Consider the following 22,713-nt stretch of genomic DNA (forward strand, 5'->3'; position numbering starts at 1 on the left):
GGCACTGCGCGGTGGGGCTCGGGGCTGCCGAGCAGGCTCGGAGGGGCCGCACCTGGGGAGGGTGCTCACCGGGAGCCCACGCACTGCCCGCCGCAGCCGTGCCAGGGCTGCTCTGCCCGCCGCCCCGCAGCACAGCGGCCGCAGCACGTCGGCGCCTCGCGACCAGCCGCGCCGCCCGCGGGGGCCGCGCTTTCCCACCCCCGCCGCCGTTGCCAGGGCGACCGCCGCGGAACGTTCCCGCGGCGGGCCCCGCCCCCCGGCCAATCGCCCCGGCGCTCGCGGGCGCCCGGATTCCCTTTGTTCCGCAGCCATTTCGGTCCCCGCACTGGAGGCAGCGCCGCGTCGGCGGAGGGCCCGAGCGCCGGAGGCGTCTGGGATGGTGTGGGACCGGGTAGGTGGCCCGAGGACGCGCCGCCTCGCACCGGCGGGGCGGCCGCGGCGGCTGGGAGCGGCGAGGCTGCTCGCCGCGCCGCGGGAGGGGCGCCCGGCCCGCCCGCCCGTCCTCGGGCGCTGCCCGGCCGTTTGGAGCCGGGCGGCGGCGGCGGCGGCGGCGCGGTTCTAAGCCCAACAGCTGCCGGCCGGGGCCTCCCGGCGACTCGGGGACAGGGCGCGGGAGGCGGCCGCTCCTCAGGTGTCTAGGGCAGGCGTGGCCGGCAGGGCCCGCCCGCACAGGGGAGCCTTCCCTCGGGCCGGTTACCGCACGGCGTGTGGGCCCCGGGGGGCTGCAGTTCGCCGGGCCCTGGACCTCCTGCTTCCTGCCCGCTCTAGGCGTCCCCGGGTGGGCCCGGCTTTGTGCGGCCGGGATAGGGGCTGCCCGCACACACCTTTGCTCGCCTTCCCACTTCGCTAGCCGAGCCCTTTGCTCCAGGCAGCTTCTTGCCTCTTTCCCCTTGGGGCTTCTTGACCTCCCCGGTGTTTCCACATTTTTCACTGTTCGTAATTGCGCGGGTTTTGTGTAGATATTTGCGTGTGTGTGTGTCTGTGGCTTTATGCTTCCGCTCCCACGCGTACACGCAACAAGGGGACAGCTGCAGAGCAACCGACCGGCTCCCACAATCAACCTGTTTGCAGGATTGCTTGCTTCCATTAAAAATGATCTTGTGATGGTCATGGGTTTTTAAAACCAACTGGGTTTTGCAAGGATTGCTTACAGTGCACGTCACTTGTCTTAGCCACGAAACAGCGTGGCCCAGCAGTAAAGATCAATCTAGAGCCGTTCAAGTTGGAGGTGAGCCATGGATTTTGACAGTTGGATGAAGAAGCTTAATGAACAACCCTGTGCTGAAGCTGTGATGACTTTCACGATAATGGACAAACATGGCCCTTTTTTTTCTCCTTACCCCAATGAAATGCTTTTTAAATGCAAGATGTGCGGTGTACTAGGGGTTTTTAAGGGTAAGGTAAGATGACTGTCCTGACGGACTTCCTATTTAGGATTAAAAACAAGTTTCTGCTGGAAGTTTTCCTGCTATACCGGAGCATTCACATTCCAATGCTCAAAGTCCTGCTTAGTGGTGTAGTCCACTGGGGCAAAGAGAACCTTTCCCACCTTTGCGCTTGCGTTCTTGGAGAATGACTGCACCAGGTTGAACATTTGCACCAGGGAGATGGAAATAATCCGTTTAAAGGGGAAAATGCCCTCTCTGGCTATCTCTTTCTCTGCGTATCCAAGACCTAGATGCATACAGTTTGGCCGTATGGTTTTTATTCCATGGAAGTTCATGAAAACCTAAGGAAATATTAGTGCCCCGTTTTCATTTTCCTCAGAGGTATACTAAAGGGGACCCTTAAAGGAGTCCTCACCCTGGATTAGCGTTGACGGGGCTACTTCTAAAGTTGAGTTGTTACAGGAGCAAATCCATCAAAATTATTACTACAAGAGCATGAGAGCAAAATTAGGTTGGTGAAAAATGGTAAATGGGTCTGGCTATAAAGATTTCCAACTTCAATGTTAGAATGTATTGTTTTTATCCAGGTGGCAGTTCTTGTGTTTCTTATTTATATCATGTTAAACCCATCCCAGGAATGCAATTTCTCTAAAGCCTAATGAAGCGCAATGTGTGAAATGTACATGTCCTATACTTAGAGGGATTGTTTGCCTTTGAAGCCCGCTGGGTTCAGCATACATTTCTTAAGGAAAGGAATTTGGCTATGAAGAAAGTCAAACCAAATGGCATGTAATGAAATGCATTTATCAAATGGAGACTGCAGAGAGAAGCACAAGAGTAAGCAGGAGTTATTTTTATTGTTCAGGATATAAATTATGAATATTTCTTCCTGGAATTGATTCCTTGGATGTATTTTGCTGCCCAGAAGATCTGGTTTCCTTTACCAAAAGGAAAACAAAAAGAATGTTTACCAGCAAAAGGGTGAGAACGTCGGGAGAATCAAAGCAAATGATGACAGGATGCGGTTTTCCAAACGGCTGGAGAATAATACCGTCTCCGGTAAGAAGTAAAAACGAGCTCTTCTCAGAGAAGTCCCCCAGATGCTGAGGATCTTTCTTAGTTGGTCCCATTTAACCCAGTGATGCTGTAGGTATCAGGACAGAGGGAATGCACTTCACAACAGAAGATCCGATGTTTGCAAGGGTTGTAACTGATTAGTAGCTCTATGGGTAGGTGTGAGTGCAGGAGACGGGTTCTAAGAACCAGACTGGGTTTCTCCAGGCTCTCCCCACTGGGTACCTTGAAGTGCTGCCACTACGTAATAGGTAGGAATCCTTAGAGTTGTAGAGCCTCAGTAGTTCAAGGAGATGTTGGCACAGGGCATGGGGGCAGAGTTGTCTTAGAATTGTCTAGTGAAGGTAGAACCTATACAGGAGTGGTGGCTAGCCTCCTCTCACTCCAGGACGACACCTGACGGCAGAGCATGTCCTTGGACTCTGATCCGAAAGAAAGCTGACAGCTGGAAGAACACAAGGTTTGGATTGATCGATGCGTCCTGCATGATTAAAATGTAAAAATGCAACAACACTTTTCTGTGTAGTGTAAAAGTTAAGAAAGGTGCTGAAGAGCCAGACTGCTTGAGTTAAATCACTTCTCAAAACTGTATGAACGTGGGCAGGTGGCTGAATCTCACCCGTGCCTCAATTTTCTTCATCGCATGTTATGAGCTTAAAGTGAGTGTATACGTACGGTCTTAGAATTGTATCTGGATCAGTAGTAATTGCTGTCATCATCATAATCACTGTCACTTTAGAAAACTACAGAAAACAGCCATGTTGTTCTCCCTCACTGCCACCGAGTCTACTCCGATTCATGGCAACCCCATAGTGCAGAGTGGAACTGCTCCTGTGGGCTTCTGAGACTATCAATATTTATGAAAGGAGAAAACCCTCTTCCGGAGGAGCAGCTGGTGGTCTCAAACTGCTGACCTCATGGTTAGCCATGAGGAACCTTCATGTGGTTAGGTGCTGTCAAGTCAGCCCTGACTCATCACAACAGAATGAAATGCTGCCCAGCCCTCCACCACCCTGGTAATTTTTATACTTGCACTGCAGCCACTGTGCCAATCCATCTTGTCAAGGGTCTTCCTTTTCACCGACCCTCTACTGTCCCCACCACAGATGGCCTCTCCTGACAACATGTCCTAAGTACGGGAGACACAGGCTCCTCATCCTCGTTTCTGGGGAACGTTCTGGTTGTACTTCTGCCAAAACACACTGGTTTGTTTTTCATCAGTCCCTGGTACTTTCAGTAACCTTCACCAACACCATAATTTAAAGGTATCAGTTCTCTGATCTTGCGTATTCTTTGTCCAGCTGTCACATACGTATGATACGATTGAAAGCTTCATAGCTTGGGTCAGAAAACAACCGTAAAATAATTTTCAAAGTTTTTGTAGTATCAGGACTATGGGATAATGAAGTGATAACCAATGTAAACCCTTTGGTGCATTTCCTTCCAATATTTTTTTCTGAGTTTATTTGATTTTGAACATTTGAGGACTTTTGTGAGTCATTTGTGCTCTGCTTATTTACACTTAGCTTCCTAAACATTTTCTCATACTATTAAGTTATTTTGTCAACATCTCTGTAAATGCACTCTTAATGTTGCTTTGAGTTTCTTACAATATTTCCCTGTTGAACACTTGGCAGATTTCTAAAAAAAATTTTTTTTACAGGTGCACTATTGTGAGCATTTTCTGCATTTTGGATTATTTTGTTAGGATAAATTTCCCCAAATGAAAGTATTGGGTCAAAGTTGATGAACATCCATCGTTTGTGGTCCATATTACCAAATGGTCTTGCTTAGAGGAGTTTGACAATGGACTTAAAATAATTGAGACAGCACAGTACTTACTGTCTTTATTGCTTCGGGTGGGAGAGGGTAGGATAAGTGACTTAACATTTTCTTCTAATGTGCTAGACCTTATTTTAGCATTTATTGCGACTTTCATGTACATTGCCCTTGTTTACTATCATAGCCCTGGGTTGTACATGGGAATTCTTCCATGTTACCGATAAAAGATCTGAAGTAGAGATCGGTAGATGTGAGGGGGTTTCAGAAGTTCACGCTGTAAGCGCTAGATAGAGAACCCCAAAGTGGGCAGCTCGAACCCACCAGTGCAAACCCACGGGGGGGCGAGGGTGGGGCAGGTGGGGAAGCTGAAGCTGTTTGCTCCTATAATTAGATTTATGATCTTGGAAACCTGGTATAGGGTCTCGATGGGTTGGAATTGACTGTATATGGCAGTGGGTTTTTCTTTTTTTCACTTTTTCCAGGGGCTTGGCGTGTTCAAGACTGGATCTGAAATCCAAAATGACCTTATTGCAAAAGTTCATGCTCTTGTGTGTGTGTGTGTGTGTGTATATAATTTCAATATAATGTACGAGGGAGTACTCCCTTAAGAAAACGGACACCCCCCCCAAAGCTATGTATTTAAATTTTTTCACAAAACAACTTTAACACTTTCAAAGTAATCTCCATTACACTTAATACATTTGTCAAATCTGCCATTCCATTCTTGGAAACATTTTTCAAACTCTTCTGTTTGGATGGCTAACAGCACCTCCCTCATTTTTTTCTTCACCTCTTCTAAGACCTCATATCACTGCCCTTTGATGCCCCTCTGCATTTGCAGAAACAAAAAGAAGTCGTCACAAGGAGCAAGGTCAGGTGAGTCAGGTGTGTTGGGCAAGAAAGGTATGCTATTTTTTGTTCGTTTTTTTTTTTTTTTGCCCCAAACTGGCACCCTGAAATGGCTGCGTGAGCAGGTGCGTTACCATGGTGGCAGAATCAGTTCCCATCTGCCACAGATCAGGCCTTTTTTGGTTGCACACTGTTCACAATATCTGTTCAGAACCTTGATTAACAGGCTGACCTCTTAGACTGAACTCCAAATGCACGCAATTGTCGTCCATTTGGGATGTTGACAGATGTCCAGAATGAGGTTTGTCATCCATCAATCAACATTTCTCCTTTTTTGAAGTGAGGAAACGACCCATACACATGAGTGTTTTTCATAGCATGTCCTTGTAAGCTGTGTTCAACATCACAACAGTTTCTGCAGCATTTTTTCTGAACAGAAAACAAAATTTCACAGCCTCACACTGTTCTCTTAAATCAGCCATCACAAAAAACAAGGTTTGAGTGAAACTGCTTTCATGAAAAAATTCACTATGACCAGAGAGAACCGTCCCAGGCACCACCACTGGGTGCACTAACTCAGAGTGGATGCTTGCCTGGAGCGGGGGGGGGATGCTTACTATGCAAGCTCTGCCCAGGGGAGTTTTTTTCCATTGGGATGGGGGGAGGGGTACCCCCTTGTATATATGCAGAAAGGAGTCCTGGTGACATAGTAGCCCATGAGTTGGCCGGCTATCCCCACAGTCAGCAGTTCAAACCCACCTGCGACACTTCAGGAGAAAGATGAAGCTTTCCTTCCTGCTCCTGTTCCGAAACTTAAAGGAGGCAGTTCTTTTCTGCCCTGTGGAGTCCCTGTAAGTCAGAATCAGCTCAATTCTATTTCAGTATTTTTTTTAATGTGGCGAACTGCCCACAGGGTCAGCAGTTCGAAACCACCAGCCACTCCAAAAGAAAAAGATGAGGTTTTCACTCCCAAAGAGAGTTAAACAGTCTTGGAAACACAGGGGCTTTACTACCCTTTCCTATAGAGTCGTTATAAGTCATAATTGATTCAGTGGCAGTGAGTTTTGGCTTGGTAGATCTTAGACCAGATTTTAAAATTGTTCAGTTAGGCTGGCAAGGATTCTGGGGGAAGTTGGCAGAGTTAAATGAGGCAGGCTTTAATTACATAAAGGAGAGTAAGAGGAGTCTATCTGTAAGAATAATGACTATATAAATGAATTTAAAAGCTACAATTGCAGTATTTGTGAGTGAAGCATTAAAAATCTCAACACAAATGTGTTGTTTTGTTCTGTTGACTTGGTTCTGAACCGTATGCAACAAAATGACACACTACCTGATCCTGTGCCATCCTCACAATCTCTCCTGTTTGTGCTCCCTGCTGCAGCCACTGTATCCACCCATCTCCTTGAGGGGCTATCCTTACCCCCCACTCTGTTTGCCAAGCGTCAGGTTCTCTTCCAAGGACTAGTCCCTCCCGATCACACGTCCTTCGCCTTCAAAGTGGCATCTCTGCTCTTGAACACTAAAAACTTTGTTTCCAGCTGGTTTGCCCAATGTAATATGCTCTTTGATTTCTTGGCTGCTGCTTCCGTGACCAGGCCCTAGTGGTGCTGCTGGGTAAGTGTTGGACTACTAGCCATGAGGTGAGTGGTTTAAACCCACCAGCGACTCCACAGGAGCAAGATGAGGCTAGTTTCTCTATAAAGATTGGCAGCCTAGTGCTACAGCTCTTTTAGAATTTGTCTAGCAGGTTTTCTGGTCTTCCCGGAAAACCCCTTAAAAAAAAAAAAAAGATTGGCAGCCTTGGAAACCATATGAGCTGGTCCCAGTGAGTTGGAATTAACTTGATATTGATGGGTTTCGGGGCTTGCCTTCCACAGGTATTGATTGTGACTCCAAATAAAATGAAATCCTTGAAAATTTTCATCAGAAATGTTTATCAGAATGTTACTAATTAGCCCAGTTGTGGATGGTTTTTTGTTGGTTTGGATTTTTTTTACATTGAGGCATAATCCACACTGAAGGCTGTAGTCTCAACACAAATTGAGGGTAGAATATCAAAGAAGTCCATCAGTTGTAGATGGGATTATATTAACAAATATGGGAGTTAAGTGACTTGGAAAAAGGCACTTAGTAAAACCTCGGGCAAATTAATCTGTCTTAAGGAGGAAGTATCAAAGAAGCAAAAACGACAGAGGTGTCCAGCTAAGGAAAATAAAAGACTAGGCGTGCCACTAATTTAATACTGAACATGAAGAACAGTAGGAGTTGCATTTTACAGGTGACTCGAAAGCTGTTGATACACTCAATGGAGCCCCTTAATCTTTTTTTTTTAATCTTAAAGTGCAGAAATTACAGCAATAGATGAGTGTACAACAGTTACTCTTCTCTTCCATAGTATGTAATGCCAAAGGCTGTAAGGGACCCATGGATGTGGCCAGATAGGGTGGGCACTAATTGGTAGAGCTGTATAATATGCCCAGGCCAGGGAGGAAGACCAGGCTTTTTAACAAGGACAGTTCTACCCGGTGCAGTAGAACTACTGTGAGTCAGAATTTACTTGATAACAGTGAGTTTGGGGGTTTGGGTTTGTTTGTTTGTTTACATTTATCCTTTAATACAGTTACTCATGTGGTAACCCCCCAACCATAACATTATTTTCGTTGCTACTTCATAACTGTAATTTTGCTACTATTAGGAATCAGGTGACTACTGTGAAAGGATCATTTGACCCCCAAAGGGGTCTCGACCCACAGGTTGGGAACCACTGATCTAAGGGAACTACAAACCTCTAAATAGCTTGATTAACAGTCTGACCTGGTGGAACGAACTCCAAATGCACTCTTCCTCATATAAAAAGCAACAAATGACCCTTGTATATAAAATTTTAACAGAAAGACAAGTGACTCAATCATAAAATGGGCAGCAGGCTTGATATTTCACCAAAGAGGACATTGAAGTGCCCACTAAGAGGGAAAGAATGTTCAGCATCGTCAGCCACCAGAAAGATGGAAATTAAAACCACAGTGAGAGATCATTTCCCTCCTACTTGGAAGGTAAAATTAAAAATCCAAAATGACCGGTGTTGGCAAGGGTGTAGGGCAGTTGGAACGTCTGTCCTTCATTGATGGAAATATAAAGTGATGCTTCCATTGTGGGAAAAGGCTGGCGATGGTCCCTCCAAGGATGCAAAGCTACAAGCTGACCTTGCAGTTCTACTCTTCGAAATTTCTGAACATTGATCTTTTAGCCAGAGCCTTTGTTACTCATGCCACATGGCCTTTTTTCCTGATGAGTCTGCATAAGAAGGTGGGGGAAGATACTGATTGGATGATAGGGTTCTGTGTGAGTGATTGTTAACAGGCCTTAATTGTGATTGCCATCTTGTTGGGAGTAAAATCAGATGTCTCAGAATCAGGAAGTGGGAAATCTCACTGCCTGACCAGCAAAAGAGGAGTCAGGAGTGAAGAGCATCATATGGATCCCAAGATGAATGTGCATCGAACCACCTTGATCTATAGACAGCTCTGACACTAGAGGACCAGTGTAATTCCCATCCCACGGAGCAAATAGAGCTAAAGTGCTTTGAGGCAGAAGGCTGATTTGTGGAGTGCAGTGCCTCGGTACTCAATTGGGGGAGCTGAATTTGCTGATTTACAGAACTGGAGCTGCGTGGGGTTGGGTTGAGGCTTATAGTGGAGTGGCATGCCCTTTGAGCATTTATTGGGAGCCCTAACTAAGCAGAGGAGAGGCCAGGACAAGTGGCTGAGAGCCTACAGTCACAGCAGAGAAGAAACTGTCCTGACTGAACAACTATAGCCTGAGCATTTCTCACCTGAACTGTTACGTTGTTCACTTCCCTAAAAACTCCATAATCGTGAGCATCATCTGTGAGTTCTGTGTGGTCATTGCATCGATTACAGAAGCAGAATGTTGGGGGGAGGATGGTTGGTATCAGAATAGGTTCAAAAAGGATGGAGGATAGAGGCATGTCTGACTTCTGCCTTGAGTCAATTGACTTTGGAAGCCAGAGGAATCAGATGTGACCCACATGCCTCTTCAGCAACTGCACCCCCAAAGACTCGAAAGCCGAGACTCAAAAAAGAGAACACCAATGTTCATTGCAACCCCATTCACAGTAGCCAAAAGATGGAAACAACCTAAATGGTTATCAACAAATGAAAGGATAACCAAAATGTGGTGCACGCATACAATGGAGTATTTGTTATTCATTCAGTGGGGAAATGAAGTCTTGATACGTGCTACATGGAGCTTGACAATATTATAAGTGGAATAAGCCTGACACGAGAAGAAATATAACAAGATAAAAAAAAAGGCAAATGTATAGAGACTAAAATTTATTACCAGTTAGCAGAAGGAAGGAGACGGGGAAGAGGGTTAGTGGTGAAGGGAAAATCTCACTGCTTGAGGCTGGTGGTACAGCCAACCATTGTAATTGCCGTGAGTAAGTACACTCCTGTAAAATGTGGGTTCTTATGTACAACCAAACGTCTCATGGAATTTGGTTCCTTGGTTTGAAGGTAGGGCTGTGGTTTCATAGGACACCCAGCAAAGTGGCATAATATTTGATGCTTCTGTTTAACCTCCGAGTTCTTGTGCAGTGACTGGGGTTCTAAAATCTTGCAGGCAGCCCTCCAGGACACAACAACTGGTCTCTCTTCACCGGAAGCAATTTCTCTTGCTCCACTTTGTCAATATTTTTTTCTCTTTATTGGATTGCTTCCATCAGCAAACAAACATGCTATTATTTCTGCTGTTTAAAAGCAAACTTGATCTACTCTTCTCCAGCTGTTTCCCTGTTCTTTCGTTTTCTTTTGCAGCACCTCTTGAAAGAGACATCTGTGCTTGCTATTGCCATGCGCTCTCCTCTGACACTCTATTAAGCCCACTCTTAGCAGGCCTCACCGGTACTACCACTGAAATGGCTCCTCAGGTTCACCAGTAACCACATTGCTAAATGCCATATGCCAATGAATTTCTTCATATTTGACCTTTCACCAGTACTTGGCACGGCTGTTTGCTCCTTTTTCCTTTAAACATTTTCTTTGTTTCCTGGTGATGCTTCAACTCACTTAATGTGGGAGAACCCTAGAGCTCAGTGCTTAGTTTTTGTTTTTATCTCCACTCATTCTCATGGGGATCTCAATGCCAGTAATGGCCTAATATGGTGTTTAGGCCTGACCACTCTCCCTGAGTCTGGCTCACTGTGTCCAACTGCTATTAAATATTTCTACCTGGCTGTCTTAACAGTAGGCTTACACCTCAGCACATGCAAAACTAGACTGTTGAACTACCTTTCTTACCTACAGGCTCCTCCATCTCTGTCACTCCAAGTCCATCCGTCTAGTAGCTCTGGCCAAAACCTCAGAGTTAACCTTGACTTATCTTTTTCTTTCATTCTCCAGATACATTCTGCCAAGACAACCTGTTTTCTGTACCATCAAAATGCAAGGAAGCTTCAGAAAGTTGACAGAAAAATGGGATGACAAGATAATGATGCTTTCCCATGATCTTTTTGAAGCCCCTCCTATATCTAGAATCCTGCCATCCCAACATCCTATCCCTTTCACTACCACCACCCTGGTCCAAACCCCTGCTGTCATGTCTTGTTGGATCACTGCTCAGTCTTCCCATTCTATCCAGATCCCTCCCAACAGTCTTTTCTCAAGACAATAATCAGAGTGAGCTTTTTAAAACGTAAGACAGTGTATGTCACTTCTCCATTCAAAGTCCTGTAGAGGCTTCCCATTTCATTGAGAGAGGAACTAGTGATCCCGCTTAAGGCCCTATGTCATCTGCACAACCCTGTTTTCCTTACCTTACTGACCTAATTTCCTACCATCACTTCCCCCACTAACTCGCCGGCCTCCTTGATCTATTTTAAACACCTCAGTTGTGCTCCTATCTTAGGGCCTTTGGTCTGGCTGGTTCTGTGGTCTGGGATAGACTCCCAGTAGCTGCCTGACTCACCCACCTCACCTCGGGTCTGTGTTCAGAGCTTATCTTCTCTAACCACTCTGTTTAACACTGCATCCCAAGTCCTCTCCTACATCAAGGCCCATGGGCTTATAACCTGTGTTTGGCAGCCCGTGAGCTAAGAACGTTTACATTTTTTTAAGAAAGTTCCACTGACATACAATTCATATAACAAACAGTTTAAATACTCAGTCATATTAAAAAGAGTTGTGCTATCGTAATCACTTCAGAAATTTTTCTTTCTCGAACTCATTGTTAATTCTCCATTTCCATCCAACCTCCCTTGCCTTCCCCCTAGTGAACTCTTAATCCAGTTATTGTCACTATAGATTTACCCACCCTGGATTTCATAGTCATAAAACAAACAGAGACCCAACAACAGTGACAAAACCCAAACAGCGAAAAGAAAGAAAATATTAAAAGCTGGAACAACTTTGAAATGGGTCAAAAGGGACATCAAGTGATCGGTGTTACATCTTAACCTAACCACATCCGCCCTAATTGATTTCAGAGTGCTCTCTGACGGACAGAAACGCTATTCACACCCCTTGACTGTGGTCAGCAGGCATTCACCAGAGGCCTAATCCGCACGAGGACCTTGCAAATGGATAAAGAGCTATAGAACAAAGACTACAACCAACTATGAAGTCTAACGTATTCTACTGACTGGCTTTTTGCAGAAAAAGATTGTACTGTATATTCTGTTTATGGTCTAAGCTTTCTTTAAGTAAATTGCTTGAATACTTTTTCCTGTAAGAACATAATTTTTATTGAATTATTTATGCATCTATAGCAAATGGAGCAGTGGCTAAGATATAGTAAGCACTTAGTAAATGTTTGTAATGGCAAAAGAGTTGATCAGTAAGCTGAACTGCAGTTACATAATGGAACTGTGTGGACAGGTGCAGCCAAGTCACCTTCATTCAACTCGGCCCCTGTGATAGTAGCACTGCTCCGTGGGTTTCCTGTACAGCAGTAGATCGCCGTGTGGGTTTGGACCACCACCCTTGCCAGTTTGCCATCAGGTGCTTAGTTTTGTTCCTTAAATAATGGCGTATGGCAATATGTAATGGTTAGGAAAGTGAAGATATGTTTTGAATTGGTTGCTATAGAATCTGATTGTAACCTCTTAAAAATTTCTATACATATATGTGTATTCAGGTGCACAGAAAAGAACTTTGCAAGGATACAGATTGGATGAATAGTGGAGTAGCTGTGGAGAAGAGATCAGGGTTGGGAATGGGGATAGCACTGTATTTGAATTTTAACTGTATTCTTTTTCCTTTTTTTCAAACAGTGAAAAGCAGTTAAAGGCCTTTTTTTTTTAAGCAAAGAGAAGGGGACAAATAAAATAGGTAAAGAAAATAAAACTGATAAGAGACAGAAATGTCTTCTTTCCTAAATGTCATATTTGGTCGGCAGTCTGAATGAGAGGAACGAACGAGCAATGTGAACATTTAGGAAAGAAGATGCAAGAGGCCTCAGGTGGGAACACGCTTCCCATAATGAGGGACCGGCAAGCAAACCCGTGTGTCTGGGACAGAGTGAGCAGAGGAGACAGCCTGGTCAGAGTTGAGTTCAGACAGAGGCAAGGACCCAAAAAGTAGGGACAGTTTTGTAGGCAATGGTAAAGAGATTAAGTCTAACTAAATGTAATGCGAGACAACTGGAATGTTTTGATAAGGGAACGACATGATTTCATTTCAGCATCGTTTTTGTTGCTTAGGAGAGAACAGGCTGCAGGGGAGCAAGAGGAGGCAGGGCAAGCCATTGCTTTGGGAGAGCATGGCGTCTGCACTGCAGTGAAAGGTGGTGGAGGGGAGAAGTGGTCCGATGCAGTGGTTTTTTGAAGGTGCATTTTAGGAGGACTAGCTGACGTTTGGATGTGGGATGTGAAGGAGAGATAGGAGTCAAAGATGACTATTTTGACCTGAACAATTGGATAAACACTGGTAGCAGTTAATGATGTTAGGCAATTAGGAGCCCTGGTGGCCAAGTGGTTATGAGACGGGCTGTGATCTGTAAGGTCGGCAGTTAGAAACCACCAGCCAGAGGCCAGTTCTACCCCGTCCCATAGGGTCCCTGTGAGTTGGCATCAATTTGATGGCAGTGAGTTTGGTTTTTAGGCATCTGGGAAAAGAGCTCAGTCAGTCAGTGTGGGAGTAGGGAGGGGAGTCAAGAAACTGTTAGAGCCAGTGAAATCTGTGATATTCATTTAATAAACAGGTGGATATGTCCTATAAGAAGCTGGATGTCTAAGTTATTTACTGGCACAGACTGGTTAAACATACTTAGGAGCAGGGGGGCCAGTAACCCAGATGGAAAAAGAGCTGCTAGTGAGATAAAGGAGAAACCAGGGAGATGCGTGTGGTGCTGCGGGTTGAAAGATGAGAGTTTGGAATTAAGAATAAGCACTTGTTTTGAGGAGAAGAAGAAACAAAGATGAGCCCAGGGAGAAATTGTTGGATTTGGTTTCACAGAGATTTCTGCCTCAGTGGAATAGAGTGAAGAAGGGGATACAGTAGACTATACACCACCTTTTAAAAAAATGCAAGGGGGTTACCAAAAATAAAACAAAACCAGATCTCCCCCTCCCCCCACCGAAACTATGTATTTAAAATTTTTTTTACAAAACTCTTTATCACCTTCTAAGTACTTTCCATTACACAATACATTTGTCAAATCTGTGATTCCATTCTTGGAAACGTTTTTCAAATTCATCTGTTTGGATGGCTGACAGCACCTCCCTCGTTTTTTCCCTCACCTCTTCATCATCAAATCACTGTCCTATCATGCCCTCATCTTTAGTGGAAACAAAAAGAAGTCAAAGGAGCAAGGTCAAGTGCGTGGGTCAAGAGAGGCTTGCTGCTTTTTGCCAAAAACTGGCGCACTGAGATGGCTGCCTGAGCAGGTGCATTGTCGTGTCAAAACCAGTCCCTACCCCCACCCCCTACCCCCCGTCTGCCATAAATCAGGCCCTTTTTGTCACTATCTTTTCAGAACCTCTAAACAGAAAGTTTGATTAACAGTCTGACCTGGTGGAACAAACTCCAAATGCACGTCCTTTTGGGAAGTTGATAGATGTTCAGAACGAGATTGTCATCAGTTGATATTTCACCTCTTTTGAAACGAGGAAACCACTTGAACAAGAAACACCGTACACTTGAGTTTTCCCCATCACATCACAACAGTTTCTACAACATTTTTCCTCAAGCAGAAAGCAAAATTTCCCAGCCACATGCTGTTGTTCTCTTAAATCAGCCCTCACAAAAAAATGAGGTTCCAGTGAAACTGCTTATTAAATTAAAAAAAAATTCATTGTGACCAGAGAGAACCTTCCCGGGTGACACCACTGGGATCCCTAACTCAGAGTGAGTTGCTTGATGCTTGCCTGGCAGGAACTTTTTTCCATTTTTTAGGAGGTGCCTCGTACTTGATTTTGTTTCAGGTAAAAGTTTACATGGCAGAATTAGGTTCCCGTTCGACACTATTTGTACAAATTGTTTGGTCATTGGTGGCATTTTTTACATTGTGTCAGAACCTCCTAATGCCCATCCTGTTGGTTGTCTCCATTGACCCAGCATGCCAGTCTTTACTTGCCTTCTAGAACCTTTTCTTACTGAACACAGCTTTAAAGACATTCTTTCATACTACAGTGATTCCAAATGCAGAATTTGTAACGTTTTGCTGGATCTGTTTGTTCTCTTTCAGTGCCTCCCTCCCTCCCTTTCTTTCTCTCTCCACACACACACCCCCACACAGCTGACTTTTGGGTATTTGAGAATGACTTGCTGTCCTCCAGTGTCTTCCATGTGGCACGTGGAATATCTGAAGTTCTTATCTCAAGAAGATAATAAGTCAAGCACGTAGATCAGCAGCAATGGTTCTTACAGCAAAAGGATAATTTTTAATTTGCACACATGGGTTTTAGTGGTGGATCAGAGTTTAATTTGCCATCCTGGGGAGCCTTAAGACAGGAGGGAAAACGCTATTTAAACTTTTGTATAAACTGTATCAGACTTTGGCATAAATGATGAGTTTTTGAGTAACTGGTGCTGGTTGTTTAGAAATGTAAAGTAAGGTAATCGGCTTAATTCTTTAATGGTAGAGTTTAATTGATGACTTACCCCTGGTGGCAAAGTGGTTAAGCACTTGACTTCCTGCTAATCAAAAGGTTGAAGTTCAAACCCACCAGCTGTTCCCTGAGAAGGATAAAACAATCTACATCCATAAAGATTACGGCCTTAGAAACTCTGCAGGGCAGGTCTATGTAGGTTTACTCTGAGTCTGATATTGACTCAGTGCCAGTGAGTTGGGGTAGTCTTTATTCATTCGTTCGTTCATTCATTCACTAACTAGGAACCCTGGTGGTTAGTGATTACACATTGGGCTGTGATCTGAGTGGTGGGCAGTTTGAAACCACCAGCAACTGCTCTGGAGAAAGACGGGACTTTCTACTCCTGTAAACAGTTACAGTCTAGCCAAATACTGGATTGTTGAGTTTAGTAACTCCAAGAAACCTGGGAATTTCCTAATTTATCCTAATTCCAGATTTATTGTATTTGTGGTTTCTACCTATGCACTCCTGCATCTGATACAAGCCGTTACTGAATTCACACTTACTGAGTTAACTCCTGTGCGTCCTTCCGAGTGCACATCCTACATGCAGTGGTTACGGCTGGTGCCATCCAGTGGGTTCTGACTCATAGCCACTCCATACACAGCTGCTCAGTCCTGCCACCACCTCAGTTGTTCTGTTGGAGCCCATGCGCCTGTTCTCATTTTCAATGACCCTCTACTTTACCAAGCATGAGGTCGTCCTCCAGGGACCGGTCTCTCCTAAGAATATGTCCAGAGTACCTGAGATGAAGTCTGGCTGTCCTTGGTTCCAGAGAGCATGCTGGCTGTCCTTCCCCCAAGGCAGATTTGCTTATTCTTCTGGCGATCAGTAGTACTTTCTATTTCAAAATTCTTCACCATAATTCAAATGCATCAACTTTCCATTCTTCTGTGTCTTCTGTTCAGGATTCACATACATAGGAGGCAACTTAAAGCACCATGACTTGGGTCAGACGCACCTTAGTCTTCAAAGTGACATCTTTGAGCTTTTCCATTTTAAAAATAGGTCTTGTGCAGCACATTTTTCAGTGCAATATGTCTTTTGATTTCTTGACTGTTGCTTCCATAAGTATAGGTTGTGGGTTCAAGTAAAGTGAAATCTTAAACAACTTCAATCTTTTCTTCATTTATCATATCTATTTGTCCAGTTGTGAAGATTTGTGTCTTCTTTACATTGAGTTATAACCCATATGAAAGCTGCAATCTTTGATCTTGATTACCAAAGGCCTCACGCAAGTCATCTTCCCTTTCAGCAAGTAAGATTGAGTGATCTGCGTATCACAGATTAATGAGCCTTCCTCCAAACCTCCAGCCTATTTCATAGAGTCCAGCTTCTCAAATACACGCTTAGCTTACAGATTGAATAATTATGCTTGAAGGATACAACCCTGCACCTACCTTTCCTGTCTTGAAGCTGTGCATTGTTCCCTTGTTCTGGTCTAATGACCGCTCCTTGGTCCAAGTTTGCATGAGCACAATTAAGTGTTCTGTAATACCCATCCTTTGCAATGTTATCTATAGTTTGTTGTGACTCATACTGTCAAATCCCAATGCATAGCCAATAAAACACAAGTAAATATCTTTCTGGTATTCTCTGCTTTCAGCCAAAATCCATCTGATGTCAGCAATGATAACTCTCTTCCATGTCCTTTTCAGAATCAAACTTGAATTTCTGACAGCTCCCTGCTGCAATTGCTTTTTAAATTATTCTCAGGAAAATTTACTTGCATATAGTATTAATGATAATATTCTATACTCCCTACATTCTGTTGAGTTGGAATGGACACAGATTGTGTTCTCTTCCAGTCAGTTGGCCAGGTAACTGTCTTCCAAATTTCTTGGCAAAAATAAGTGAGTTCTTCCAGTGCTTCATCAGCTGTTGAAACATTTCAGTTGCTATTCTCTTCATTCTTGGAGGCTCTTTTTCCCTGAATGCCTGTAGTGTCCCTTGGACTTATTCCTTAAATACTATTGTTCTTGATCATATGCTACCTCTTAAAATGGTTGAATGAACGAACGCCGGTTCTTTCTGGTAAAATGATTCTGTGAGTTACTTCATTTTTTTTTTTAGGAGTAGGCATATACCGTACATATATGATTTGGTCATTCAATCATATTAAGACTTGTGACTTCCGTCTTTTAATGCTTTCTGTATTGCTCACTCTTGTGCCCATAGAATCCTCCAGTATTGCAAGTTGAATCTTGAATTTTTTCCCTCAATTCTTTCAGCTTGAGAAATGCTGAGTATACTCTCTTTGACTTTCTGACTCTAAGTGGTTGCACGTTTTATTGTAATACTCTTTTCTTTTCAAAATTGCATTTTAAAATGTTCTCTTTAGTACTTTCACTTTATCGTTTCTTCCCTTCTGCATTCAAGAACAAGTTTTATAAGTCTCTTTGCTTTCTTCATACTTTTTGTTTGTTTGATATTCTTGGTGTCATTTCACAAACTGTCAGATCTCTTGGCATTAGTTTTCAGTGCGTCAAATCTGTTCTTGAGATGGGATATACTAGAGGTCGTATTTTGACTCTCCTGGACTTGTTTTAATATTCTTTAACTTCAGTCTAACCTTGTATATGAGCACTTGAGGGTCTGTTCAAAGTCAGCCTCTGGTCCCGTTTTATTGTTTTGTAGAAATGATTCATTACCCAGATATAAAATACTCAAACAGCAAAATTATTATATATTTTAGTGTATACTAAGGTCGCTATGAGTCAGAACCAACTCAGTGGTACTTAACAAGTGTCAGGTGTAAATTATTTGTAGTTAGGGACGGCATGGGAGCCACATCTGATGTCCTCCAGCCATACAGGAGGGAAGAGGATCTAACGCCACATCTGCCCTTGGGTGGTTGCTGTGAGGCTGAGGTCAGACATACTTGCATCCTCTAGCTTTCTTTATCCTATTCTGGCCCCATTTGGCATTCCTGTAGCACTCTACTAATCGGCTGGGTTTGATAACCCCTGGCAGTGGCCACACAGAGCTCACAGACAGTACTCACCCTTATGGAGGGGTTATTGGGGAAGTTTAGAGATGACCACAGGTCAGGATCAGAAAGCATTATAAGGATACAGCCCCTTTGTCCACAGCAGCACCTCCTCTTGCCCATGTACATCTCTCTTTGGTCCTTGACCTCTCAATTGTATAGTCCCTTGGCATCCACCCTGCTTGGGCAAGTGTTACAAAGCTCCTTTAGCCCTGGTAAATGTCTAAAGGGCACCGCACTCTGCCAGCCAGCCTCTCCCCTGAAGGTACTCGGTTTTATTCCTCGGCCCTATGAGCTTTGTCTCATGGCCTCAGTGCTGCAGTGGTGCCGTCTCTGGTGCCTCTGGTGCCTTCAGGCAGGGATCTCACAGGATCCATAACTCTTCTTCCTCGTCTGTCATGGGATTCTGTCTGTTCTTATTTCTGAAATGGCCCATTTTATGCCCAGAAGAATGTCAAAACTGGCCAATTCCTGAATTAGAGTCCTCTACACCTTATTTGCTTGCTTCAATTCAGTGGCAAAGAATATGGCTAAAAGAGCCATACCAAGTAATTTTACTTCACTGCAGTGATATGTACTTAGATTGAACTTAGATTTATTTTTGCAATAGAAAGTTTATTGTGCAGTAGCTGGCATTTTTTTTGCTTAAATACATATGGTTATGAATCCTTGACTTATTAATATTACTAATAGTATAGTACATGGTTTAATTGAGCTGTGCATTGATTTTTTTTCTTAAATAGCATTTTCCAAATTGCGTATTCAATGTTTTCAAAAATTGGGAAGTTGAATAAAGGATGTTTGTAATTGATATTCAGGATATTTTAGTAGTCATAATGCTTTTTTTGTTTCATAGTTTTTGAATAAAACTCACATTAATGTATTGTTTAAAAGACATTATTAAAATTATTTTCATATATATGATATTAAAACAGCTGTCACAGCTCAGTTATTAGGTGATTGAAAATGTCAAACTCGCTGCCATCAGTCATGTTGACTCCTTGCAACCCTCTGTCAGTTTTGGAGACTGTAACTGTTTACAGGAGTAGAAAGCTCAGTCTTTTGCCAGAGGAGCTCTGGTGGTTTCACACTGCTGACCATGGGGATGCGCCTAAGACAAGTGAGGGTTGATTGCCACAGTCCCTACATCTCCCACTAGTATAAAGTGTAACATAAAGAATATTGTAAACATTGTATTTTCCTTGATGACAGCAATGGCAAAATAGAGCCAAAATAGTCATTTGGAAGAGATGGAGGGTAGAAGAAGCTGAGTGGGTGGGGAACTCTGTTAGTAAAGAGAGTGCACCCTGAGATGGGAGCTCAGTTTCCCCTTTCTTCTTGCCCAAGTCTACACCTCACTCTTTACACCCGGTACTATGTGTAATGGAGACTTCCATGTCAGCGCTCAGAATTACAGTGCTGAGCATTCTCAAAGGAACGCTCTGATAGTCATCGGTCTTCACTCTAACAGCCCTGTCGCTCCTAGAAACTCCCTAGAAAGTTCCGTTCCTTCTACTTAACGTGAATGCTGCTTAGGAATCACTTGTGATAACTAGTTTAGGGTGATACACACCTAGGTAGCTAGTCTTCCTATGCTGACTGGACTCTTAGTTCCAAAGAAGGGACACTCATTTAGATTTCCTAGGACAAAGGGGAGGTTTATTTTAAGTCACTCTTGGATTAGCAATAGAGAGCCTGTAGGAAGCAAGACAGCTCCTTCCCAGGAGAGCCTTTACTCTCACCGGTGGACCATGTGGTGGTGTGTGCACTTTCTGCCTCCTCTGCTAGCATAAAGTTTCTGCCCCTTTATCATTTTCTCTTGCACATGAAGTCTCATAGTGGTCACCTGCCTCTTGATTTCTGCTTTCAGAACTGTTCGTACTAAATGATCTTATATTTCCTAGACAGAAAATCTGGTTGATTAACTCATCTTTTAGTGTGTGTGCACCAGAATTCATTATATAGAGGATCAGGTGCCTAAGTCTGGTTTAACCAAGTGAGATTAGGAGGTGAGGTCGCAAACTGGAAACCGTGGCATTAAACCCATCTCTTCGACCTATGTTAGAGGCCACCCAAATCCTTTTGAGGAAACCCTTTGGGTTTAGTGATTGACACCTATCAGAAAAATCCATGTGCTGTGGGGAAATGTTGGGGAACCTCATAATTGAGTCTCATTCTTCCCTTAAGTTTCATGTTGATTTCTGGGTCATCATTTCAACATCTTTAAATCAGTGCATTGGATGTATGCCATCAAATGCTCTCTCTTGCAAGATGCCATGATAGTCATTCTTTAATTACTGTCTACATGGATAGCCCCACTTTTCCTGGAATGAGGAGGATGAATGGTGCAGTGCAGTGAATTACTTAACACGACCCGCCTGGTAGTCCTCCATTTTGTGATGTATGGTAAATCCTAGCCTCTGTGTCTGTGGAGATAGGCCCAGTGAGTTGTCTGTTGTGTTAATGAGACAGGATTAAGGAGGGATGTATCCTGAATCCCTGTCTTACTAGAGAGTGTTACTCAAGTCTCCTCATTTATTTTCCTTGCGAGTGTGGTCTGTGTTTAGTATATGTAGGAATTGGGCTTAAGTTGGGATTCATCTTTCCCCTTGTAAAATCAGAGGAGGTCCCATATGCCATTTTTATTACCAACATGATAAGGAGCTGGTAATCATTCGGCATCTTGCTTGCATTTTTACTCTAGTGATCCTTTTAACCCTAGACTCAGTTTTAAGGATGCATATAAAACCAAACACTTTATTAATACGTATAATAAGTTAGTATTATCCTTTGTGCCTCCTGGCATCTCACATCTCTCTCTAGATCTTAAACTTTTTTTTTAATGAATCCTGCTTGATTTCGATTTTGAATCTTCTTTGTCAACAGCAATAGGAAAACTTCCTTCAGCATTTACAGAATATGTGCTGTTTGGGTTTTTATGGTGTTGGTGGTATAGTGCCATCATCTGATATTACTGTTCCATTTGGGGATTACCTTTTAGGATATTTCTTGTGATTTTTTTTCTTGCCTGTTTGTAAACTCTGCGGACTAACTTCAAACAATTGCTTAATTTTTGCCCTTATAGAATTTTTGCAGACTGATTTCATTCATAACTGTTGTAAGACTCATCACTTGATTTCATTTCTTTTCCTTGTTACTCTAAAATCAAAACCAAACCCACTGCCCTTGAGTCCGTTCCAGCTCACAGCTTCCCTGTAGGATGGAGGAGAACTGCCCGTAGAGTTTCCAAGGATGTAAATGTCTACAGAAGGAGATTGTCACGTCTTTCTCCCGCAGAATGACTGGTGGGATTTGAACCACTGACCTTTTTGCTAGCAGTTGAACACTTTAGCCACTGTCACACCAAGGCTCCTTTTGCTACTTTTGTTGCTGTTGTTTGGTGCCATCAAGTCACTTCCAACTCAGAGCAACTCTGAGTACAACAGAATGAAACACTGCCCAGTTCTGCACCATCCTCACAATTGTTCAGTTTGAGTGCATTGTTATAGTCTGTCAGATCATCTCATTAAAGGTGTTCTTCTTTTTCACCTTCTACATGACCAAGCATGATGTCCTTTTCCAGGAACTGGTCTTTCCTGATGACATGTTCAAAGTACATGAGATGAAGTCTTGCCATCCTCAATTCCTAATAGCATTCTGACTTTACTTTTGCCAACACATTTTTGTGCAGATTATTTCCAATACTCTTCACCAGAACCATAATTTAAATGTAACAATTCTTCTTCCATCATCTTATTCAGTATCCAACTTTCACATGCATATGAGGTCATTTGAAAATACCGTGGCTTTCACTTTAGGCCTCAAAGGGACTACTCTTTTTTTTTTTTTAAAACAATTTATTAGGGGCTCATACAACTCTTATCACAGTCCATACATATGCATACATCAATTGTATAAAGCACATCTGTACATTCTTTGCCTTAATCATTTTCTTTTTTTTCTCCTCTTTTATTACATTTTATTAGGGACTCATACAACACTTATCACAATCCATACATTCCCTGCCCCAATCATTCTCAAAGCATTTGCTCTCCACTTAAGCCCTTTGCATCAAGTCCTCTTTTTTGTTTCCCCTCCCTCCCCGCTCCCCCCTCCCTCATGTGCCCTTGGTAATTTATACATTGTTATTTTGTCATATCTTGCCCTATCCGGAGTCTCCCTTCCCCCCCTTCTCCGCCGTCCCTCTCCCAGGGGGGAGGTCACATGTGGATCCTTGTAATCAGTTTCCCCTTTCCAACCCACTCACCCTCTACTCTCCCAGCATCGCCCCTCACACACTTGGTTCTGAAGGTGTCATCCACCCTGGATTCCCTGTGCCTCCAGCTCCCATATGTACCAGTGTACAACCTCTGCCCAATCCAGCCCTGCAAGGTAGAATTCGGATCATGGTAGTTGGCGGGAGGAAGCATCCAGGATCTGGAGGAAAGCTGTGTTCTTAATCGGTACTACCTCGCACCCTAATTAACCCATCTCCTCTCCTAAACCCCTCTATGAGG

General features: G+C 43.5%; 1 protein-coding gene and 1 non-coding gene across 2 annotated transcripts in view; both read left to right on the plus strand.

Moving 5' to 3' along the window:
* Positions 1-261: 261 nt before the first annotated feature.
* Positions 262-22,713, plus strand: part of TNPO1 (transportin 1) — a 105,561-nt gene continuing 83,109 nt past the window's right edge. The window contains exon 1 of the mRNA XM_075541157.1: positions 262-391. Within this exon, the coding sequence (XP_075397272.1) occupies positions 377-391 (15 nt within the window). The 5' untranslated portion in view covers positions 262-376. The remainder of the gene's footprint in view (positions 392-22,713) is intronic.
* Positions 6,810-6,870, plus strand: LOC142442034 (U7 small nuclear RNA). The gene has a single exon (XR_012783297.1). It is a non-coding gene; the product is annotated as a U7 small nuclear RNA (small nuclear RNA).

This window comes from Tenrec ecaudatus, chromosome 2 (assembly GCF_050624435.1).
Source record: "Tenrec ecaudatus isolate mTenEca1 chromosome 2, mTenEca1.hap1, whole genome shotgun sequence".
NCBI lineage: Eukaryota > Metazoa > Chordata > Mammalia > Afrosoricida > Tenrecidae > Tenrec > Tenrec ecaudatus.